The sequence below is a fragment of the Lontra canadensis genome, unplaced genomic scaffold (genome assembly GCF_010015895.1).
Source record: "Lontra canadensis isolate GAN:19392208 unplaced genomic scaffold, GSC_riverotter_1.0 scaffold5, whole genome shotgun sequence".
Lineage (NCBI taxonomy): Eukaryota > Metazoa > Chordata > Mammalia > Carnivora > Mustelidae > Lontra > Lontra canadensis.
In genome coordinates this window covers 19545561-19568041 of record NW_022630999.1, presented here as the reverse complement: position 1 = coordinate 19568041, position 22481 = coordinate 19545561, and the positions used below count along the sequence as shown (strand labels likewise).

Below are 22481 nucleotides of genomic sequence, written 5' to 3'. Positions count from 1 at the left end.
TATCAGTTATACCTCAATTTTTAAAAAATCACTTTGTGGTAAATATGTAAGTGTCAGTGTGGCAGCAGATTCTGGGCCTTTCAACTCATTTAAGAACGTAGTCCAAATTAATTTTTCTTTATGAGTTTAGATTATTCCTGTAAGGGATAGTCCTGGGATATCTCTTTTCCCCTTAATATTGTCTTTAAAAGAGCTTCTGAGATTCTTGAAGTTAATCTTCTGAGGCCAAATCTTTTCATGTTTCATAAAGATACTTTAAACCTGCAAGTGAGCTATAAAGTGCTAACACATGAGTAATAAGTTTCCATGATATATTTCCGTGTTTTTCAAACAGCCCATCTTAAAAATCATTGAGTATTTTGAGCACATGTTCCGTATCTGCATATTCTGTTTTAAAATTGTTCTAAAGTTTCTGATCATATGTATCATTTCTACCCCTCTTCCAAAATGAAGATACTTTTTAAAGTCAATAAAAAAACTACAAAGGAATACACAGTCAATTGGACAGCACAGGAAGATAAAAAGAAGGAAATTTAAAGCACTTCCAGAGATGATGTTTTGCTCTTTCTCAGTCCAGACTTTTTCTGTGCTTAAATTATGTATGCGTGTGTGTGTGTGTGTGTTTCCAAGTGGGATCACACTCTGCCTACTGGTGCGCACTTAACAGTGTGTCTTCTATTCTAGGTCAAAGAAAAGGCAGACATCCTTAATCCCCTCATCACTGCAGTATTTCTAGAGGTCAGTAGTTAATTTTAAGTCTAACTTTTAGGGTATTATGTATTATTAATGAGCTCTTTTTCAGTCTTTCGTTTTTGGCTTTTTTTTTTTTTAATCAGATTGGTAATTTAGCCATACTGATGCAGTTATGACCAAAATGGTGTGTAGTTGATGCAAATTCCCTGTTGATTATTACAAAGCGTAATGATGAAGCTGCTGCGTAAAGCGCAACCCGGCAGTAGGCTGTCGGTAGTCAGCACTGTCCACTGGCTGCTGATGGATGATCCTTAGTCATGAAATACCTTCTGGAGACCAGGGGTCAACTTGAAGGCTGAAAATTACAAACAGGCAAACACTGCTTCTGAAAGGACTAAAGTTTATACAGGGAAGACTTGTTACAAAACAAGACAAAACATTCCTTGCTAAGAAATTTACTTTGTTTTGTCAAAGGTGCCTGTGTTTACAGAATCCTCATCAGTCCATTAGATCTAAGGAAGGGGGTGGGTTAAGTCCTTGGGAAAGAGGGATGTAAGAGGATCACATGATGGATTATATTGCCTCCTTGTGCAACCCTTTCTGTATTCCAAATTTTAAAAACTCTTTCTTGTCAGTTGTGCAAACAATTTAGATGTTTGATACTCTGTTTAAAATATATTTATGTAAGTCAGGGGAGATAATTAGTTAGGTTTTAAATAGGAATTGAAAAAAGTTTTTTAACTATTGGTCTATTACTTCTTTAGTTTTAAATTCTTTTAAAATTATCACCAAGGAAATGCCTTTAATTTGTTAACTGCACAGTTTCCCTTGAATATCAGGATAATTATTCTGATAATTAACACTTAGTGTTTTTGAAAATTTGTGATTTAGTAGGTGGCAGAGTAGTATAGGTGAGAAGTTTGCAAACCAGGAGTCTAGTCCTGTCCTGGGCCTCCCCTGATTTGACCCTGGACCACGCATTTACCTTCTTGACAATCTCATTATCTTTATATGAGATATAAGAGATCTAACCAGATGATCTCTGAGACCTCTTTTGGCTGGAAAATTTGGCAGCAAATGTCACATTAAAGTTTAAATAGGGGTACATGCTATTGATAAATCCAAAAAAGGTTAAGTCACTTAATAGGTTTTCCTTATTGCTATTTTGATTTGGTTGTTCTTGATTACATATCTGAAACACTCTTGTCCTTTTAATTGTACATTTTTATCTTAATGTAATGAGCTCTCTATTATTCTCCTGGAAGATTAGAACTTGTTAGATATTAATGAAGTCTGGAAAACTCTGAGCATGGTGATTCCATGATGCTTCTCATAAATATGTCTGTTATACCACATAGAAATTTATCTATACTTATCATCTGAAAGCAGTTTTCCTTGTTCATATTTGTAGTCTCTGTCTTGTATTCACTAATTTTATTGAGTCCATGGAAGAAGAGCTGTCATAGTGGACTGAAAATCTGGTTCGTGTAAGAGTCATAGACTTCTAAAGTCCTTTGGGTAATTGACTAAAAGGTTGTGACAGAACCTACCCATTTAGTAGAGGAATAAATAAGCTTCAAATGCCAAATTCAAGCAGGATGTCAAAGAACAGCTACCATTTCAGATGGGCAAGTTGGACAAAAATGCTGATATTCTTTTTTGGTACTGTCATATCTTTTTTTTTTTTTACCTTTTTTTTATTATGTTACGTTAGTCACCATACAGTACATCATTAGTTTTTGATACAGTGTTCCATGATTCATTGTTTGCGTATAACACCCAATGCTGCATGCAGTACTTGCCCTCCTTAATGGCCCAGTGATGGGTACTGTCATATCTTAAGAGCTAGATCATTCTTTCCTCTCTAACTTTAACTAACTTGAGTTTATGCTTTTGTTTGCCAGGTTACAGATTCAGTTAGATTGTACAAACTAATCTAGTTTTTTGTTGTCTTTTCAGTATATTTTCTCTTTTAAGTGACTGATATTTTCTTCCTTTCAATCTTGACAGGCCTCAAACAGTGCTTCCTATATTCAAGATGCCTTTCAGCTGCTCTTACCTGTACTGGAGATCTCTCTCATTGAGAACAAAACTGAATTACCAGAGGAATGAGCTGCAGGCCCAGGGCCTTTGTCAGAACATTGAAGAATAGAGAAAATTCAACCCAAAACTTGTGACAGCTAAGAAATGTCACTCTCTTTTGGATACCCCTGAAGAAGTGAAGGAGAAAGGATTATTTTAGTGTATAGAATTTAGGCAGGAGAACAGGTTTAAAGGAGGTTTGTTGCCTTCACTGCTTGGCTAAAATATTCAGGTCTTCATACTGCCCTTCCAAGTTGTTAGAATTATTAAATTATTTGAGAAGAAACTTTTATGGGAAGTTCAAGAATAATAGCTCTAGGTAAAGGTTAATGGGGTACTCGGGCAAAAATATTGGTCTTCCTTGGACATGATACAAAACACTAACAGTTTTGTTATGGTTCTGTGTGATTTAGCAGCCCACTGATAGAACTGGTTGTGAAGCAAGAGAGAAACAACTTAATTTAGTATTCTACAATTCCTGTGCTTGATCTCTTGATGCCATTACCTTTCTCCTTTCTGTAATAAAATCTGTGGATTTAGGAAAACAGTATATAGAAATTGTAATGATTACCTAAATTCTTTGGACTTGGTTAGAAAGTTTCATGTGCCCTTTAATTCTAGTAGTTATTATGGCATGGAGGAGAAACATCTGAAGTATCCACGAAGCCACATGAATTAACTACAGCAAAGTGCCCTTTGGCTTCAAATTGTTCTCCTGTCCTAAGGTGACAAGCTTCAAGTTGTAGTTGAACCCACTCAGCTGGGTTCTAGACAAACAAGTGCAGCTTAGAGAACCATTTCATGTTTGCGGGTATTCTGAGGCGCTCCAGGGTGTTTTTCATGCATACCCTATGTGCAGGGTAAATTCTCTAACAGCCAGCTCCAAAGGAGTATTGAAGCTCTTTTAGTAATGGGGTTTTTGTTATTTGAATATTGTTGAAGGGGATTATAGAGTCCCATAGAAATTATTTGGAACAGGATTTAACCTGTAAGATACAATGTTTCTCCTTATTCTTTTTTGTTTGGGTTTAATGTATTTCTTAGCATGTTTATAAATATAACTTTTATCCTTTAAATCTTAAGCCTTCTTTTGCTCTCTTCAACAATGTAAGAGGCCACTAAGGTGTGATCTTCCTAAAAGTTTTTTGGTATCCACTCTTTTTAAAAAATTCTCCCAACTTTATGGTTGGAGGTAACTATTGTGAGCTCTACTGCTCATCTTCCAAAATCTTTAAATAAAATGTAATAATTATGTTAATTGATCCTTTACTTACTTACTTTACTTACTTTTCCAAACATAAGCCCCAATATTTTTTTAGACCACAGAAATAGCAAAACAAGTCTCTAACATTGACTGATCTCAACACTATTTCTATGTAATTGCCTTCTTTGGGGGAAGGGAGCAGTTTGTAAGCAAGGAGGAAATAAATAGATTTGGGCTAAAAAGATACCCCATTAGCACTAAAATGTTACTCTGCTTATATTCGGTTCTGATATGATCTGAAAACTTTTGGAACATTTCTTTTTAAGATAAATCTCACCCTTCCCAAAGTAAGTAATTCTGAAATTTCAGAAAAAACAGTTGCCTGTGGTTACTAAAGCTGGTGTCCCCAGTCCTGATTTGTTGCCTCAAGCCCAGTTGCTGTGTCTGAATCTGGTTTCGAAGCTGCTCACACTGCTGACCACCTGTTCAGACGTTTGTATAATTGTGGCTTGCAGTTTTTACTTTTCAATCTAGAAACATAGCTAAGGTTTTTCTTTCAAGGAGAGGGATATAGATATGGGGACAGTACAGTGACTCTTTTTATGCACCTATCCAGATGGTAGCCCTGAATATGACCAGTTTTAGGTTAGATCTTGCAAAAGGCAGATGTGAATCACCTCCTCTTTTTTCTTACTTATCCCTCTCGTCAGCTTCCCCCACCCACCCAAATGTCCTTTTAAGGATTTAGGAGACCATCAGTGAAACAATGATGAAAGGACCAATTAATTCCGAATAACAATTGCCTACCTTTTACCTAAATATAATTAAAAAGAATGAAAGTTCCTTGATTGAGTAGAGAGAAGAATAAGAGCATAAAAATTCTTTGGCAGGTGAAAAGGTAAACTCGGGATGCTTCGGAACTTACTGGATTATGGCGATGATTTTTGGATGGTGCATGCTTCATTCTGTTTGGGGTGGATACAAGATGTAGATTCCTGATGATACCTCGTCTTTTGGTGCTATTTCTTTTAAATTTTCTCTTGTCTTTTACTGTTATGTCCTAATGTGTGCTACAACACCCCCGTTTCGCAAATCATTTAACACCTTATTGGTAAATTGTTGTTATTACTGGGGTAAGATGCTTCTCTTCCTACTATTGGGATCTATTAGGATCTTTAAAGGCTGTGATTAAAAGAGACTTCATTAATTTGGTGTAAAAGAAATAGAAACATCTACAAACTATTTCTTTTTTTTTTCTTTTTATAATGCCTTGCAGGTGTGTTAAGGACAAGCTATATTTACCTTACTTGCTTTTGATAGTTTTTTTTAAGGCATAGACACCTAAATTGACAGGTTTGTGAAACGTGAATCTACAGTCCATGTGGCTGACATTCATAGGAATCTGAAATCAGTGTGATGCACGAATGTGGATTTTCTAGGCCTATAATTAGGAAACAAGGCCTTGTCAGTCCTACCCCGAGTGAGGACCCTCTCTTTCTTGTTTTTATCTAAAGATCTACTTAAAGGAGAGGTGTTTATAAGTAGCTGTTGATGTCATCATTTGAGAAATAGACCTCTTTTTTTCTAGATGTATTCTGAGTTTTAAAGGTGGGAATATTCTTCCAGTTGGAAAAACCCAGATTAAAACTGTAGTAACAGGGGTCCCTCAATAAGCATATTTCACAAATGTCAGAGATTGAAATCTTTTACTCCTTACCAATATAATGTGATGTTCATTTTCATATAAGACTTAAAATGAAGCATTTGAGAAATGAGGAAGTTCTAAAAATAACAAACCTTAATTAATGTGTCATCAAGGTCTCTGGCTGATATACGAGGAGAATTCTGAAACCTCCCCCAATAGTATCACTCTCCAGCTGCACCCTGATAGTCCACAAGCACCATGCATGCATTTCCCCGCTTCACTTGCAGCCCATGTTACGATATCCTTGCTTGTGATTACATCATGTCGCCAAACCCCAAACTTCCTTCATGTCTAACATCAGTTCCCCAATCAACTTTTTTTTTCACAATGCAACAGAAAGTGATTTTATCGCTGTGAACAAAATACAACAAAGCTTAGCAGAAGCCCAGTCAACTCTTTAGGAAATTTTTAAACAATTGAAATATTCTCTGAATTCATTTGTCCTGTAAGCCTCACATCGGTGCCGCTGAGCTCTCCAAGAAAGGAAGTGGGGCAGACGCTCTGTTGGATGAATTGTGGCTGGGTTGGATGGACGTGTCTCAGATCTCATTGTCATTGTTGGGTCAGTCCAGCTTAGCAAATGTTTGCCAGATGCATCCGTCAAAACTCTCAAATCACTACTTTTGGTGGCTTGTGTCTCAAGAGACCAGTTTTTGCCATTTACATCAAACACAGAATGATGATCTATTGTTCAACTACCAGTAGTTAAAAAGAGGAAACTGACCTGTGTAGAGCAGCTTGAGTACCAAGTACCACAGAACACACTTTTCTTTGTAATCCTCACAGCTGTGCGGGGCGGGGCAATGGCCCCTTAGTGTGTGGGCCTGCAGGATGGCGTAGAAGTTAGGTGCAAAGACAGGCTCAAAAATGGACCTCAGCTCCCTCCTATTCCAGCCTTGCGATCATGAGCAGGTGACTTAATCCCTTCAATTGCAGTTTTGTCATCTGTGAAATCGATCTTGAAACAGCACTTGTATTATAAAGTCACTGATAGGATTAAATAAAATTATCTGTATGAAGTGCTTAGAAGAGTGCCTGCCACATGGCACTATGTGCTTAATGCTTACTAGCCAGACACTGCTCTGATCATTTTACGTGGACTAATTTAATCCTCACGACAGCTCCATGAGATAGGCACTAGTAGCATGCCTATTTACAGAACAGAAATCTGAGGCACAGAGGTTAAATAACTTGCCTGACACACAGTCAAGTAGTAGAGTCAGGATGCGAACCCAGGCAGCTTGTTACCTGTGTTCTGTTTTCAACTATGACATCACACTGCCACCGTAACAACTATTAAGCTACTTTGTTACAGTGGTTATGAAATAATCTCAGAGGGTTCAGTGATTTCCCCCGCATTTCACAACTCTAAATGACAGAGCTCCTGCAGTGCGAGCCCAAGTTGTCTGCCTCCCAAACTCACTTTGTTCTGTTTTGTTTTTTCAAGGGGAAAGGCATGGTGGTTCCTGTCTAGTGATAAATACCTATAGGGGAGCATCTGGGCGCATTATCCGAAGCCACTAGAAGTTGGCATAGAAAGGATGGTGTGGTGACAAGGCATGTTTGCCACAGCGGGAACAAAGATCTCCGTGAAGTAAGAGCATCTGTATCAATTAGCGATCAAAAAGGAGAGAGGAGTACACAAATGTTCGCAGCAGCCTCATTTGTAACAGCCCCAAACTGGAAACTATGCAGATACCCTTCAGTGGGTGAGTGCTTAGACAGACAGTGCTACATCCACACCTGGATAACTACTCAGAAATTAAAAGGAATAAACTATTGATCCATGCAGGAACTTGGATGAATCTCAAAGGAATTGCACTGAATAAAAAAATCCCCAAATGTTACATACAGTATATTCCATTCGTATAACATTGAAATGACAAATTTATAGAAATGGAGACCAGGTAACAGTTGCCAGGGGTCAGGAATGGGGATGTGGGAGGAGATAGGTAAGTGTGGCTTTCAGAGGGCAGTAGGGGAGATCCTTGTGATGGAGAACCTTAACTGTGGTGGACACACAGACCTACTCATGTGATAGAGTATACAGAATTTTTAATATACACACAGACACACACGCACACGGGTACAAGAAAAATGGAGGAATCTGAATGAGATAGGTGGATTGTATCATTGTCAATATCCTGGTTATAAAATTTTAGTTTTTCAAGATGTTACCTTTGGGGGAAACTGGGTAAACGATATACAGGATCTCTCTGTTATAATTGCATGTAAATCTTCAATTATCTCAATAACTATTACAATTAAAAATGGAGGGGTTCCTGGGTGGCTTAGTCAGTTAAGCATCTGACTCTCGGTTTCACCTCAGGTTGTGATCTCAGGGTCCTGGGATCCAGCCCTGCGTCAGGCTCTGCGCTCAGCATGGAGTTTGCTTAGGATTCTCCCTCCCCTCTCCCACTGCCCTTTCTACTCCCCCCCCCCAAATAAATAGACAAATTTTGGTTGCGGGGAAGGAAGGAGAGAGCTTTGGGCCAGGGGAGTCAAAGAGTCCAAAAATGTTGTCCACTCTCCGGATTTAACAAATCCGGATTTAACAAATTAAGGGGCCTCATATGTGGAAGTCCCTATCACAGACAGTTGGAAGCCAGGATGGTGGCAAATGTGGCTCTGTCAGCCTCCTCTCCATAAGCAGGCACTTTGGTAGCAGGTGTTAGGCTAAAGGCCAAAGTGGAAGAGAAATACCAAGATAGAAGAAATACCAAGATCCCAAGTGAGTGGCAACGAGCAATCGCAGATAAGTACTGCTGAGGTTTGGAGGTTTTTTCCTTCTGCATTTCCTAAGTCTTCAGGATAAGAGGAGGAGACCTTTGAGGTGGTTCTTGGTTCTCGTATATCGTATATCGTCAGGGTTTGTTTGCATGGCTTAAAAAGGGGCCTGCTCAAATGGAATTGGGATGAGGGAACATCGCCACCTAGTGTTGGTGGGCCCCTCATTTGCCAGTGGCCGTTTACAATCCCCTCAGCTTGTCATTCTTTGCTCATTTCCCCTGAGAAGGCAGAGCAGCAAAATGTTTACGAGCAAAGGTGAAGCTAGACAGCCTCAGTTCATATCCCTTCTCTACCTCTTCCTGGCTGGAGGGCATGGAGAGTTGGTCAACCTCTCTGTACGTTGGTTTCATGATCTGTCCAATGGGGATGGCAGCTGCCTCACAGTTGGATAAAGTAGTGTACACATGTGCTGGGCACAGAGCCTGGCCACGGTAATCACTCCATACATGTTAGTTCGATGACTATGACTCTAAGATGTCGGGCTCCAAAAGCTGCTTCATATTCTGCAAGCCAGAATATCTATTTTCTTCCCTCCCTCCTCCTTCCTTCCTTCCTCCCTCCCTCCCTTCATTCTTTCCTTCCTCCCTCCCTCCCTTCATTCTTTCCTTCCTTTCTTCCTAGGGGGGGGGGTGGTAGGGTGGGCAGGGGGCTAGAGGGAGGGGCAGAGGGAGAGGGAGAAGACTCCACGTGCAACAGGGGGATTGATCTCACGACCTTGAGATCACACCCTAGCAGAAATCAGGTCTTGGATGCTCAACCAACTCAGGCGTCCCAAGCCAGATTTGTTTCTGTCTTCATGGTGAGCCTCTTGGAGGCTGAGAGCAGAGAAACTGGCTGCTTTGTCTTAGTCCTTTGGCATTTCTTTGGGTCTCTGTTTCCTCACCCATAAAACGGGAATAATAACATCTGCCTGTGTTTGCCTCACGGCCTCTTGTACACATGTTAAGATAATGTATGTGATAGCACTTTAAGGAGAAGAGGCCCCCATAAGGCCTAGGATCTTAAAAGATAGTGTAAAGTAAGTAGTGTCATGTAAGTCATATCCAGCCCCCAGAGCACGGATTGCTGTGGAACGCGATATCAGTCTGGCATCTGCTCCCTGTCTACCAGTACCCCTCCCCTGGCACCTCCCAGGGCTGTCCCCACCATGGTCACGTGCCCTAGTCACAGAATCCTAAGTGTCTGGTTTGGGAGTGTGAGACCCGAGAGCGGGAGTGGAGTGACGTTGTGGGGTGAGGTAAACCCATGAGCAGCTTCGTCCTAGCCACCCTACCAGTTTGAATCCACTAGATTCTGCTCATTTCCTTCAACCTGGAGTCAAACTTACAGGTTGGGCTTCGTTTCCCCAACATACCCCTGAGCACTTTGTGACTAATGAGCTCCTCTTACAGAGTTACTTTGGAGCATGGCAGGAAAGGGTCTGGATCCTGAACATCTGGAGCATCTGGAGGCCCAGCGATATTCCTCTGCATGCTGGGTTTCTCTTAGGGCTTTTTCTTGATACTCCCCCACCAAGGCAAGATTGCTCACGCTTCCAGTGACCAGTGTCTGTCATGTGCCTGACCATGCTTTTGCATGGACAAGTCATCTACACAGTAAAAGTAGCCAACTTCTGGTCAGTCCTTGCCAGTCAATGCAGGCAAAGTCAGATGGTGGCTGCTGAGAACCGTGCCACCTTCTGTGTGTGAAGAACTTCCACATAAGTATTTTCAATCCCATTTTAAGATGGGGCATTTAAGGTCTGAGGGAGTCAAGAGGAGTGTCCAGGGTCAATCAGCTTGTAGGTGGCTCTGCTGCAACGTGCTCCTTACGGGTCTTCTCTGGAGCCCGCTCAGGTTCGGGAAAGAGTGGGCTCTCACACAGTCAGATGAAAACCTCCTACTGGGTCACGCAGGCACCTCCCAGCTGATAGAAGAGACTCAGAGGTGTGAGTGCTTTCCTAATGCCCTGGCAGGTTCTCGCCAGGCTCTGCCTTCTCCATCCAGGGGAGAGGCTGACGCTGGTGTGAGTCTCGATGGCCTCTGTCGGGGCTGGAGAGTATCAGGGGCCACTGCCCTGGAGGGATGCCCCACTTGCGCGTCCCCTGACTGCCTGTAGCACAGTGTTGAGGCCTCAGACTGGGTCAAATCGGTCTGGGTTCAAATTCTGCCCAAGCTATTTCCAGCTGTCTTGGGTGATGTACCTTCTAAGCCCAACTTCCTTGCCTGTAAAAAGGAGTAAAATCAGCACATTCCTTGTTAGGGATGTTTTGGGTGTACCCAGGGCTGGCTACTTAATTTGCAAAATGAAAATGCAGGGCTCCTTGTTCAAAAGGCAAGGATAAAGCTTTTCCCCTTCTTCCACAGTCCCTCTCTTGACCTGTTGTGGTGGTGGTTATTTGCTAGTAAATGGCATGTTTCCTCAGGCACAGGAGTCCTTTCTGGGTGAATGCAGAGTGTCCCTGGGGGCCCACCAGGAGACTTAAGTGTCCTGGGCTGTGTGTAAGCCAAGGCTCCAAGCCCCCAGTACATATCTCACTATCCTATCAGCTTTTACTTACCAAAGCTAAATTCAAGATAAAATTATTGAACATTTCAAGACAGTGACCACAGAGCACTCAACCCCCAAATGTAACCCCTTCTGAATGTGGGACTTATGTGACTGCCTTGGTGGCCCGCCCCCAAAGCTGGCCCTGACCTTGCTTATAAGCAGTTAGCACAGTCTCGAGCCCATAATAAGGACTCACCAGGTGCTCAGTAGAAAAAGCCACAGCTTTGCTCCCCGGTCCCATCAGGAATCCCAGGGCTCAAGTCCTCACTGGAGCTTTGCATGTGCAACCTAGCTTCTGGGAGAAGTCAGGGAAGGTGTGATGATCACCTTTGTAGAAATGGGGAAACTGAGGCCCAGAGAGGAGATAAGACTTGGTGATGCTTACCCTCTAATTAGTTTCAGAGTCAGAAGCCAGTGGTGATCTCTAGATGCTGGGCCAGTGCTGAGTGTCTCAAGTTCAGCGTCCACTCCGGGCCTCCTGACGTTACCCGGGCATCGTGAGGGGTGATATCCCACCCAGCTCCTGTGGGGAGAACAATCCCTGCCCCGCCCCCTTCCATAGCTTTCTGAAACTGCTCAATACCAAGCTTTTCCAGAAAGCCTTCCCTGCCAAGGACCTCCCCATAAGACTTTTTCTTGCATGTGCTCATTCACCCAAAATTCAATTGTATGGAATATAGTTTATTGCTTGTGCCTTTAATATTAATTAACTTTATGAGCATGTTTCTGACTTACTAAATATTTTTTAACCTTATTTATAATAGCTCCATAATATTTCATTTTAGGGAAGCTCCATAATTTATGTGACTAATCCCCAGTTATTAGACACTCAGGGTGTTTCTAATTATTTGTCAGTTACTGAAAGGCAATGTATAAAGTTCTAAACTGGGGACAATCATCATACCTGGCTCATAGGCCCTTGTGAAGATTAAATAAATACAGGAATAGCATTTAAGAAATGAAACAAATAAGTACTATGCATGTGTTAATAATATTATTCTGTTAGCTTTATTACTTTGATAATGCTACTGTTGATACTATTTTACACACATCTTTGAACATGTAAGTGATAATTTCCTATAAGTTGCATTATTGAGTCTGAGGGGAGGACGTAGTGCGTCCACGATTTATGGAGGGTATGGCCTGCAGCTAGCAGGGAGACCAGGGGGCAAAGGGAGTGCTAGGATTGAGCCCCAGGCTTTGGCTGGAAACATTTGTCATGATCTGTGATGCCTGAGGACATTTAGACAACCCGTCTGTCCACTTCAGGGCTGAAAACAGGACGATATGGGGAGTATAAACCCATTGGGAAGGACCCAGAAAGGCTCTGATAGCCCAGCATAGACAGAGGAGTTTGCCCTCCAGTTCCAGAACATAAAGTGGACATCTTTCTGTGTTCTCTTCCTTGGTTCCTGCTACAACTATGGAATTTGGGCCTTGGATGTAAGGTGGTGGAGATGAAATTGGATGGGATCGTTGAGTCTTATTTATTTATTTGTTTATTTGACAGACAGATCACAAGTAGGCAGGGAGGCAGGCAGAGAGAGAGAGAGAGAGGGGAGAAGCAGGGAAGCAGGCTCCCCGCCTAGCAGAGAGCCCGATGAGGGGCCCAATCCCAGGACCCTGGAATCATGACCCAAGCCAAAGGCAGAGGCCTTAACCCACTGAGCCACCCAGGCGCCCCTGGTTGTGAAGTCTTAAACAGGCATCTGTGATATTCGGCTGTCACGTCAGGTCAGCACTGGGTAGAGGAGCAAGGGAGGATTAACAGCTATTTTGGTGGTCGGCCTGCCCCCAGATAGCTCCTGTCAACTGTCTTCCGTCACGGGTTTCTGGCTTTGTAACTTAAAAGTAGGTGTCTTTAGGATGCCCTTTGTACAACACTGTTACCTAGGGAAGAGGGTAGGTGGAATGGAATGGTAGAATCAGAGGATTTCAGAGATGAAAGGGAATGAATCCCATTTAGTATTCTTATTTGTGAGTCAGAATCCTATATCAGAATCCCTGGGAGCTTATTAAAATGGTAGATTCCTGGGCCCACACTCCGAGTTTAATTCAGTGAGGCTTGAGTGGAATCTGCCCCTTTAAGAATCCCCCCTCCCCAGGTCATTCATGCTGATGCAGGGGAGCTACACTTTGAGGAACTCTGTTCTATAATCTCCCAAGTAAGTTGGTTGCTTCTAGTGTTGGGGAGCTCACCACCTCAGGAGACAACATATTCCATTTTAGAGTAGATCCAAGTATAAGAAAGATCTGCTATGTGGAGCTGGAATTCGCCTTGGTATAAGTTCCAGTCACTGGACCATGCCCCAGGGCCATGCGGAGAGAGTGCAATTCCTCTAGCCTTCGATGGGCGGGGACTTGATAGTTCTACCACGCTGAGGGTCTGTGAGTCAAGGTTATATTGGCAGAGAGCACCTATGATTCTCAGTTGGCTGGCCTTCTTGGGGCCTCATTTCCCCTTCTTGCTGGGGTGGATGCCTCCTTCCAAATCCAGGAGTGGCTTTCAAAACAGAGAGCAGACTCCCTGGGGTGGGTGGGGAGGGCATCGCTGGGTAAGTCAAGGGCTGTGAAAGCAATTCCCGAGGTTGGGTTGGCAGGGCAGGGGTGCTGAGCAGGGGCCTGGCCAGTTCCAGGACCTGGCTGCTGCCCGGCTCTGCCTCTAACCGTCCAGTGGATTCTGAGCAAGTCCTGTCCCCTCCCTCCCCCATCCCTCCTGGGGGGGTGGGGGAGGCACAATTTTCACACCTGCACAACAACCCCTTCCAGTCTTCCCATTCTGAGATCCCAGTCTCAAAGCCTGGCTCGCTCCCATCCTACCTCCTCTTTGCTACTCTGGCTGGTTTTCGGGAGTGGGGGGCAGCAGGGGGAGCACAGTTCGTGTTCTTAGGAGAGAATCACAAGGCCAAGGCTGAGAAGGGTCACTTCAGGCTCATGGCAGCAGCCTGGCTCTTCTGGTGCCGGGCCTGGCTGGGGGCATGAAGCATGGAGGGGTGGGCCTCAGTGGTGGGCGTCCCTGCTCTGCTACAGGTGTTGAGGGCTGTGGGTCCCCAGAGCCGGTGCTGTGGGCCTCAAGGCCGGCCTATGGATTGTCAAAGGGTCCCTCTTCTGCACACATCCCGGGTCTTCACCTGACCCCATTTCCTTCTTTAGTCAGGAGTGATCTGAGGGTTGAGGCAAAGCGAACTCCATGCCTGCGAGCACAGACCCTCTGTGCATTCTTGGGACATCGCTCTCACTTCCCCGGGCCTCTGTTTCCTCATCTGTCCAGGGGGCTAACAATGCTGACCGTTCAGGGCTGATGTGCTCATCCTAGAAGACGATGTCTCTCACCACCCTCTGTAAACTGTTACATGCTGGGAAGAGGCTGGCTGTTGTTACTCTGTTTGTTCTCAGGTTGGCGTGAGCGAAGCAAGAGATCTCCATCAAGATGGCTTCTGTGCCAAAATGTGAGTTCCTGGCCTCCTGCTTTCTTGCAATTTTTTCTCTGTATCCTAGTCACTTGGTTAGGGAGGGTGTGACAGGAAAAGGGGCTAGTTCAGCAGGAAACTCTTCCCAGAGTTGCCAGAGTTCTGACTAGTCTTTACGGAGAAAGGAAACATCTCTCAGGAAACCTGGAGGCACAGACCAGCAGGACTGGGGTGAGGCCACACCAGCTATGGGCAGAGGTGGCCCCTGGGGAGTTTATGCGCAGGGGTTGTGGACGTTGGAAAGCACCGATGTCGTAGGTATGTATCTCATACGGGGACACTCTGTTGTCATTACGCACACCAGCCACCATGCATCCCTTCCCACAGCCCACGTGAGCCCCAAAGGCTGACCCCAACCTCTGCAGTGCCTAGTAGAGGCTCCAGGTCTTTCCTGGGGGAAGTGCTTACATAGAGGGTCACCGGCCAGTGTGATGGGGGAGCTGGGATAGTTCTTTCATCGATAGGCCCTACTTTGTTGGGGAAGGACCCTGGACCAGGAGGAAGCAATCTGGGAGTCTACCCTCACCATGGCACCGACTTCCTCACATCTTTGTAGAGATGCCCTTTCCTTCTCTGGATCTCAGTGTCCTTCCCTGCCCAATAGGTCCATAACCCCTTCCCCACCCAGTTCTGAGGATGGCAGCGGGTTCAAGTAGAAGAATGCATGCAAACGTGCCTTGAGAAAGCTGAACACACTGCGTGTGCAGGAAGGATGAAAGGGACAGGACATGGGGAGAAGGAGACCTGGACACTTTCAGGTCACACCAGCAAGCTAGCCTCCCTGCGAGCCCGGTTTCTCTCCACCATCCCCTCCAGAGTTGGCAAAGATGCTGACAAAGGGGCTGCAGAAGGAGAAGGAGAGTCTATAGAGCAAGCCATGTGAGAGGCAGCAGTGGCAGGTGAACAGGATGGTTTGGCCTGGGAACCCTCACTGGGTCAGAGCCATCTGGAAAAGAGCTTGCCCGGGGCACAGCCACCAGACCATGGGGGAGACTCTCTCTGTGGGGACTATGCTTCCAGATGTAAGTTGCTCCTGGCAATCACATGTCAGAACTTGGGATGAGGAGAGGCTGGCTCTGCTCAGGGCTAAGAGGACCCGGGGAGGAAGCTGTTGACCAACTATGGAGTGACTTTAGTGGTGTGTGAATGGACCGTCACCATCCAGGGGCCCTATGCATAGATTCAAAACCCACCTATACACTGACTGAGCGGGGCTGAGAGGCCTGGGGAAAGGGACTGTGGGCTTCATAGGGGGACAGTGATTATGAGGACATTGTTCCTGTCCCCGGACAGAGCAACTCTGTCCTGATTCCACTCCAGCCTCACTTTAGCTGGTCAGGGAAGCAAAGTCACTTGTCCAAGTCCTGTGTCTAAATCCTGCGTCTGAGCAGCAGCATCCCCATTCAATATCCTCCTTTTCCCCTGAAATTGACCTTCTGAAATGAGTTTCTCTTTGAAGTTGGTGAAGAAGAGGTAGATTGACGTAGCTGTCTTCCGCCTCGGGCATCTCTTGGAAAAGTCATAAAGCAGGAAAAGATGCCAAACCATCATTTCTCTGCTTCTTCTCTCCCCTCCCCTTGTAGCCTCTCAGTGCCTGGGGATCTTTCTCTTTCCCCTTACCATGCTTGCCCGAAATAATCCAATAGCAACTGTTTATAGTTTAAGGCCAGAGACTTAGAAGCTAGTGTCAGAATTTGGACAAAAATCTACGTCTCCCCATTGCGATGTCCTCTTTGCTGGTCTTTGCTGCACTGGATTGAATTTGTTCCCTGTCATGGCTCCCCAGCGCCCCACCTGACTCATCTTGTTTGGCACCTGCGCATATTCCACACTCAACGGAGGGTCTGGAGGAGGGGGAGGTCCTCTGAGGGCAATGAGGGCTGAAGACACTGTGGGACACCTAGCCCAGCTGCAGGACCTCCACATTGAGGTCGTGTCTCCATGGCAGGAGGACAAAGGCAGTGAGCGTGATGGCAGCAATAGTGATGAGACCCCACACAGAATGCCTGTAAGAGGCACCAACCAGACTGTTGTCTTAGACTCAGGCACCCAAAGCACCAGGGAAACTGGAAGGGACTTGCCAGAGGTCACACCGAGAGTCAGAGAGAGCAGGGTTGGTCCTCAGGGCTCCTAAATCCCAAGACAGAAATGAACTCACTGGAGAGGTTCTGGCTGAGGACTGATGTCACCTCAGAGTGCCAGAGAGGGTGTCCAATGTCAGGTGTCAGAGCAGGGCCAGACCTGGGGCAGGGGCTCTGGACTCCTAGCATAGTGCTCCCTCTACTGACCTAAGTAGCTCGAGTTCCAGGCCTTGAGCCTCAGACATTATTCAGGAGACAAGGAAAGAAAGTGCCCCCTCTACTTCCAGAAGGAAGCTTCAGGTTTCTCTGTGAAGCAGAAGCCATAGCATCTTGTATGAGAGGGTGCCTTGGTGGCTCAGTCAGTTAAGCGGCTGCCTTCGGCTGGGGTCATGATCTTAGGGTCCTGGGATCGAGCCCCATGTTGGCTCCTTGCTCAGTGGGGAGTCTGCTTTACCCTCTCCCTCTGTCCCTGCCCCCAACTCATGGTCTTTCTCTCTCAGATACGTAAACAAAATAAAATTTTAAAAAGAATCCTTCATGAAAAGGCAGGGATTAACATGCGCTGTGAGGAGATGGGTAGCTCTCTATTTGAGTCCTGAAGAATCTGCAAGAGAGAGTCACAGGCATGGAGGGATGAGGGTGTTTCACCCAGAGTGGAGAGGGAAGTGGAAACATGGATTAGCAATTGAATTCTGGAGAAATTCAAGGTGTGAAAGAAGCAGGATCTAAGGCCAAGGCTGGGTCCCGCATGACCTGCCTGGGAGTTCCCACATGCTCCGGCCACACAGCCCCTGTCACTTCCCTTCTGTGTTGTCTCCTTGGCCAGTCTGACTTGTCTCCTCCTGTCACACAGAACCAGGAAGGGATCACCATGAAAAAGAAGAAATGTGTCAATTGACTACAGGAACTGGCCAACAGGGGAGCCAGATCTGGAGCCCAAGAGAGGTGGGAGGAAGGGCAGCGAAGGAGGAGGAATGTCACAGAATGAAATTGTCCACTTAGACCAGGAAAGCCTTTTGTGTTCATTGTCATTTCATTTGGATCATTTTTTACCATAAATGTCCTTACAGCAATAAAATCCTAAAACTTATGTAGCCCCTATCATACCAGAGTCATGGTGCTCGGTACTCTTCTCAATGATTTAATGTAATCTTGCAAACAACCAAATAGGTCTGTCGCATCATCATTCTAAATTCCTGACGAGGACCCAGGTCTAGCGAATTTAAGAATCTTGCCCAGAATCAACATAGCTGTGGGGTGGGTGGGGTGGGAGGAGGGGTTCACATGCAAGCCTTTGACAATCGTGACTATCCACAGGTGAAACACACGAAAGGCCGACCTCCTCCACTTAAAGGCTCCCTGCATCCCCCGCAGGGTGCTCTGCAGCCCCATCAGCCTAACACGGAGGAGCCCTAACTAGATGAGACCCTCTTGGCGTGAACTCGGCTTGATTGACCAGAATCCTGAGGCATAAGCAGGGAGGAGAGTGAGATAGAAGGATCCTTGCCGGCCCCGGCAGCAGGAGACGGGGATTGGTTCCCAGCTTTGACGCGGAGCAGGTGGGAGACCTTGAGCACGTTGCTTACCGCCTCTCTGGCTTAGCTTCTACACCTGTAACCCCAGAAATAAAAACTCAGGCAGTAAAACCGTTTCGGTTTCCAGGGCGTTTGGCTCCATCTTCTGGTCAGTTCTTACCACTGCAGCTTTTTGCAGGGTTGTGATCCGCCGTGGGCAGCAGGTAATTTTTGAAGCTTCTGGGAAACTTCTGGTCACTGTGGGGGCTGAGGGCGGAGTGGGGCAGAGCAAGAGCTGACCTGAAAGTCCAAGGAATTGCTCTGGTCTCTGGGCTGCGTTGACCCTCTGCCGCGAGTGGTGGACACACTCAAGGAGGCAGCCGGTGGGGCTGGAGCCCCACATGGCAGAGTACCATGGGACATTAGAGACCATGAGTCTGACCCCACCAAAGTACGGAAGGGGAAACTAAGGCCTGGGAAGAGGCAGGGACCCGCCTCTTCCAGAGGTTCCAGATCTTGTGACACCCAAATTTCCTGGCCTGCGCTCTGCCCAGCTGCTCCCCTCTCGCCAAGATATCTGTCCCAGCTGGTCCGTCTCCCCTTTGTCCTGAGACAGAGCCATCTGCTTAATAAGTGCACTGCCCTGTCCACCTGCTGTCACGACGTGCCACCCTCTCCTGGTCCGAGCTCCAGCCCTGGCTACGTGGGTCCCTCCACCTCCCTGAGCCAGGGCTCGCCTGAGGGAATGGGGACACAGCAGGAAGAGGGGGGTGGAGACATGCATTCTCCTCCAGCCCAGCCTTCTGCACCTCAGTTTCCCCATTTGATACACAACTAATCAGCTCCCCGCCCGCACGAAGATGGTTGAGAAGATGAAATGGGTAGGTGGTGTGCAGGTACATTGTGAATTCTTGAGGCCTCTGTTAAAGTATTACATTTCCAGATGTGTCTGGGTCCTCCTCAAGCCACACAGGTTCCAACGCATTGATTGGAGCCAGTCAGCCTGCAGGCTGAGGGAGATGCATGGAGAGCTGGAGAAAACAGAAATATGTGGGTACAGAGAAAACTGAAAGATGTGGGTAATCTTCTAGTCTGGCCTGGTGAGGACTTGAGGTAGCCCTTCTTCTAATCCTCTGGCATCAGAATCTGGGGCCTCTTGGCAGAATCTGGAGATGAACTCCTTCCTCTTGCCCAGATCCCACTCATTTCTGGAAGATGAGTGAGTACAAGTCTGAGAGAGTATCTTGGAGGCACTCCTGCTGACCCAGAATCCAGTCTTTAAATGCCGAGGAGATGTAATGGGGCGGGGGTGGGGGCAGAGGAGGACCCGTTTGCCCCTCCTTCTCTTGCCTTGTTTGGACATCAGATCCACGGCCTCTAGTGGAAGTGACTGAGGCCCAGAGGAGCAGCCTGAAGAGGCAGCGACCCTTCCTTGCCTGGCTCTTGAGTCAGGGTTCTGTTTGGATTGCGGAGGGTTGGAGAAACGGGAGGTGAAGAGGAAAGCTTGGCCGGCCTTCCCTGAACGGTCCCAAAATGTGGGGTCACTGCCTTTCCTAGAAAGCCCCGTTCCTCCTAAGGCAGCTCTTTGAAAAGACCTGCTCAGCATTTCTAGGCGGTGATTCTGAGATCACGAGTGTCAGAGTTCCCTGGGGTGAGCTTCATGCATCAGATAGTATGAGACGGGCCTGGGGATCTGCCTCCATGGCAGCCTCCGCAAGCTTCGGGAACCACTGGTCCCCGTCTGTTGCATTGGAATCCAAGCCCCCCACTCTCACCCTCTACCCTGGAGACCATTCCACCAACTGTTTCTGAAAGGATGTAGTTTTTTCCTTTCTCAACATTCTGCTCCTTTGTCACTTCCCATGTTCTTCCCTCTTATTCCCAGTTTCCATGCCTGTTTTCTAAATAGAGCACCATGGGATTCGGGGTGGGGTGGGGGTTGGGGATAGAAATGTTCTTAACAGAATACCTCATCCCACTCCTACTGTTATAGATGGGGTATTTGAGACCCAGAGATGGGAGCGTCCTCCTGTGCATCTCACAGCTGTTCCATGAGAGGTGGTGGAGATGCCCTTCTCCCTGTGCGGCTCTGTCCTGCTCTCAGAGCTACACTGCCACATGAATGCCCAACCCAGAGCCCTTCTTAAATGAACTCATTGGAATGGTGTCACATGACTCTCCCTGGTCAGAGCTGATGGGACCAGGAGCACTCGTCCATCTTCTGAGTTGGCCCCATTGACTTTTCTCTTGAAAGAAACTTACTGCTGAGGTTCCCTGATGCTATTAAGCACTGGAGATAAGAGGTCAAGTCGATTCCAGAGTTGGGGTGGCAATCTGTGTGCTGGGGAGCTGGCAGAGAAGGATGGCCTACAGAGAGAAATGGGCCAGGTATGGGAGACTGCCCCACGAGAGGGAGGGAGAGATACTTGGAGAGTGAAAGAGATTGGAATAAAGGACAAAGAGACCTACATACTCATCAGTGGAAACACACACACACACACACACACACACACACACACACAACCACCAGTGGAAACACACACACACACACACACACACAACAGAGATGGAAAGAGCCAGAAGGGTATAAAGACAGAGAGACACACACACAGACACAGAGGGAGAGAGTGGGATGGAGATCAGAGAGAAAAAGAGAGAGAGAGAGAGAGAGAGAGAGAGATATGTTTAGAGAGTCAGAGATAATGAAGAGAAGTCAGAGAGACAGAGATAGTACCCCTGCCCTGCGGCCAGGTGTTATGCCAGGTTTTTTTTAAATTAACATATAATGTATTATTTGCCCCAGGGGCACAGGTCTGTGAATCATCAGGCTTACATGCTTCACAGCACTCACTGTATTACATACCCTCCCCAATGTTCATAACTCAACCACCCTGTCCATACCCTTCTCCCCCCAGGAACCCTCAGTTTGTTTTGTGAGATTAAGAGTCTCTTATGGTTTGTCTCCTCCTGCTCCCATCTTGTTTCATTTTTTCCCTCCCTACCCCCCACAGCCCTCTGCCCTGCCTCTCAAATTCCTCACATCAGAGAGATCATGTGATAATTGTCTTTCTCTAATTGACTTATTTCACTCAGCATGATACCCTCTAGTTCCATCCATGTCATTGCAAATGGCAAGATTTTGTTTCTTTTGATGGCTGCATAGTATTCCATTGTATATATATACACCACATCTTCTCTATCCATTCATCTGTTGATGGACATCCAGGTTCTGTCCATAGTTTGGCTATTGTGGACATTGGTGCTGTAAACATTCAGGTACATGTGCCCCTTCAGATCATTATATTTGTATCTTTAGAGTAAATACCCAATAGTGTGATTGCTAGGTCATAGGTTAGCTCTATTTTCAACTTTTTGAGGAACCTCCATGCTGTTTTCCAGAGTGGCTGCACCAGCTTCCATTCCCACCAACAGTGTAGGAGGGTTCCCCTTTCTCCTCATCCTCGCCAACATCTGTCATTTCCTGAATTGTTCATTTTAGCCATTCTGACTGGTGTGAGGTGATATCTCACTGTGGTTTTGATTTGTATTTCCCTGGTGCTGAGTGAAATGGAGCACTTTTTCATGTGTCTGTTGGCCATCTGGATGTCTTCTTTGCAGAAATGTCTGTTCATGTCCTCTGCCCATTTCTTGACTGGATTATTTGTTCTTTTGGTGTTGAGTTTGATAAGTGCTTTATAGATGTTAGATACTAGCCCTTTATCTGATATGTCATTTGCAAATATCTTCTCCCATTCTGTCAGTTGTCTTTTGGTTTTGTTAGCTGTTTCCTTTGCTGTACAAAAGCTTTTGATCTTGATGAAGTCCCAGTAGTTCATTTTTGCCCTTGCTTCCCTTGCCTTTGATGATGTCTCTAGGAAAAAGTTCCTGCGGCTGAGGTTAAAGAGGTTGCTGCATGTGTTCTTCTCAAGGATTTGGATGGATTCCTGTATCACATTGAGGTCTTTCATCCATTTTGAGTCTATTTTTGTGTGTGGTATAAGGGAATGGTCCAGTTTCATTCTTCTGCGTGTATCTGTCCAATTTCCCCAACACCATTTGTTGAAGAGACTGTCTTTTTTTCCATTGGACATTCTTTCCTGCTTTGACAAAGATTAGTTGACCACAGAGCTGAGGGTCCATTTCTGGGCTCTCTATTCTGTTCCATTGATCTATGTGTCTGTTTTTGAGCCAGTGCCATACTGTCTTGATGACGACAGCTTTGTAATAGAACTTGAAGTCTGGAATTGTGATGCCACCAACTTTGGCTTTCTTTTTCAACATTCCTCTGGCTATTCGGGGTCTCTTCTGGTTCTATATAAATGTTAGGATTATTTGTTCCATTTCTTTGAAAAAAAATGATGGTATTTTAATAAGGATTGCCTTAAATGTGTTTAAGGCAATTAAAGATTGCTT

The 22481-nt window shown here is 45.8% G+C and overlaps 1 protein-coding gene across 5 annotated transcripts in view; it reads left to right on the top strand.

Annotated features, from left to right (window-relative positions):
* The window catches only part of FAM114A2 (family with sequence similarity 114 member A2), a 35115-nt gene extending 29894 nt beyond the window's left edge, over positions 1-5221 (top strand). For all 5 annotated transcript variants that reach the window (XM_032851624.1, XM_032851619.1, XM_032851620.1 and 2 more), the window contains exons 13-14: positions 685-738; positions 2704-5221. In XM_032851624.1, the coding sequence (XP_032707515.1) occupies positions 685-738; positions 2704-2805 (156 nt within the window). In that variant the 3' untranslated portion in view covers positions 2806-5221. The remainder of the gene's footprint in view (positions 1-684; positions 739-2703) is intronic.
* Positions 5222-22481: the final 17260 nt, after the last annotated feature.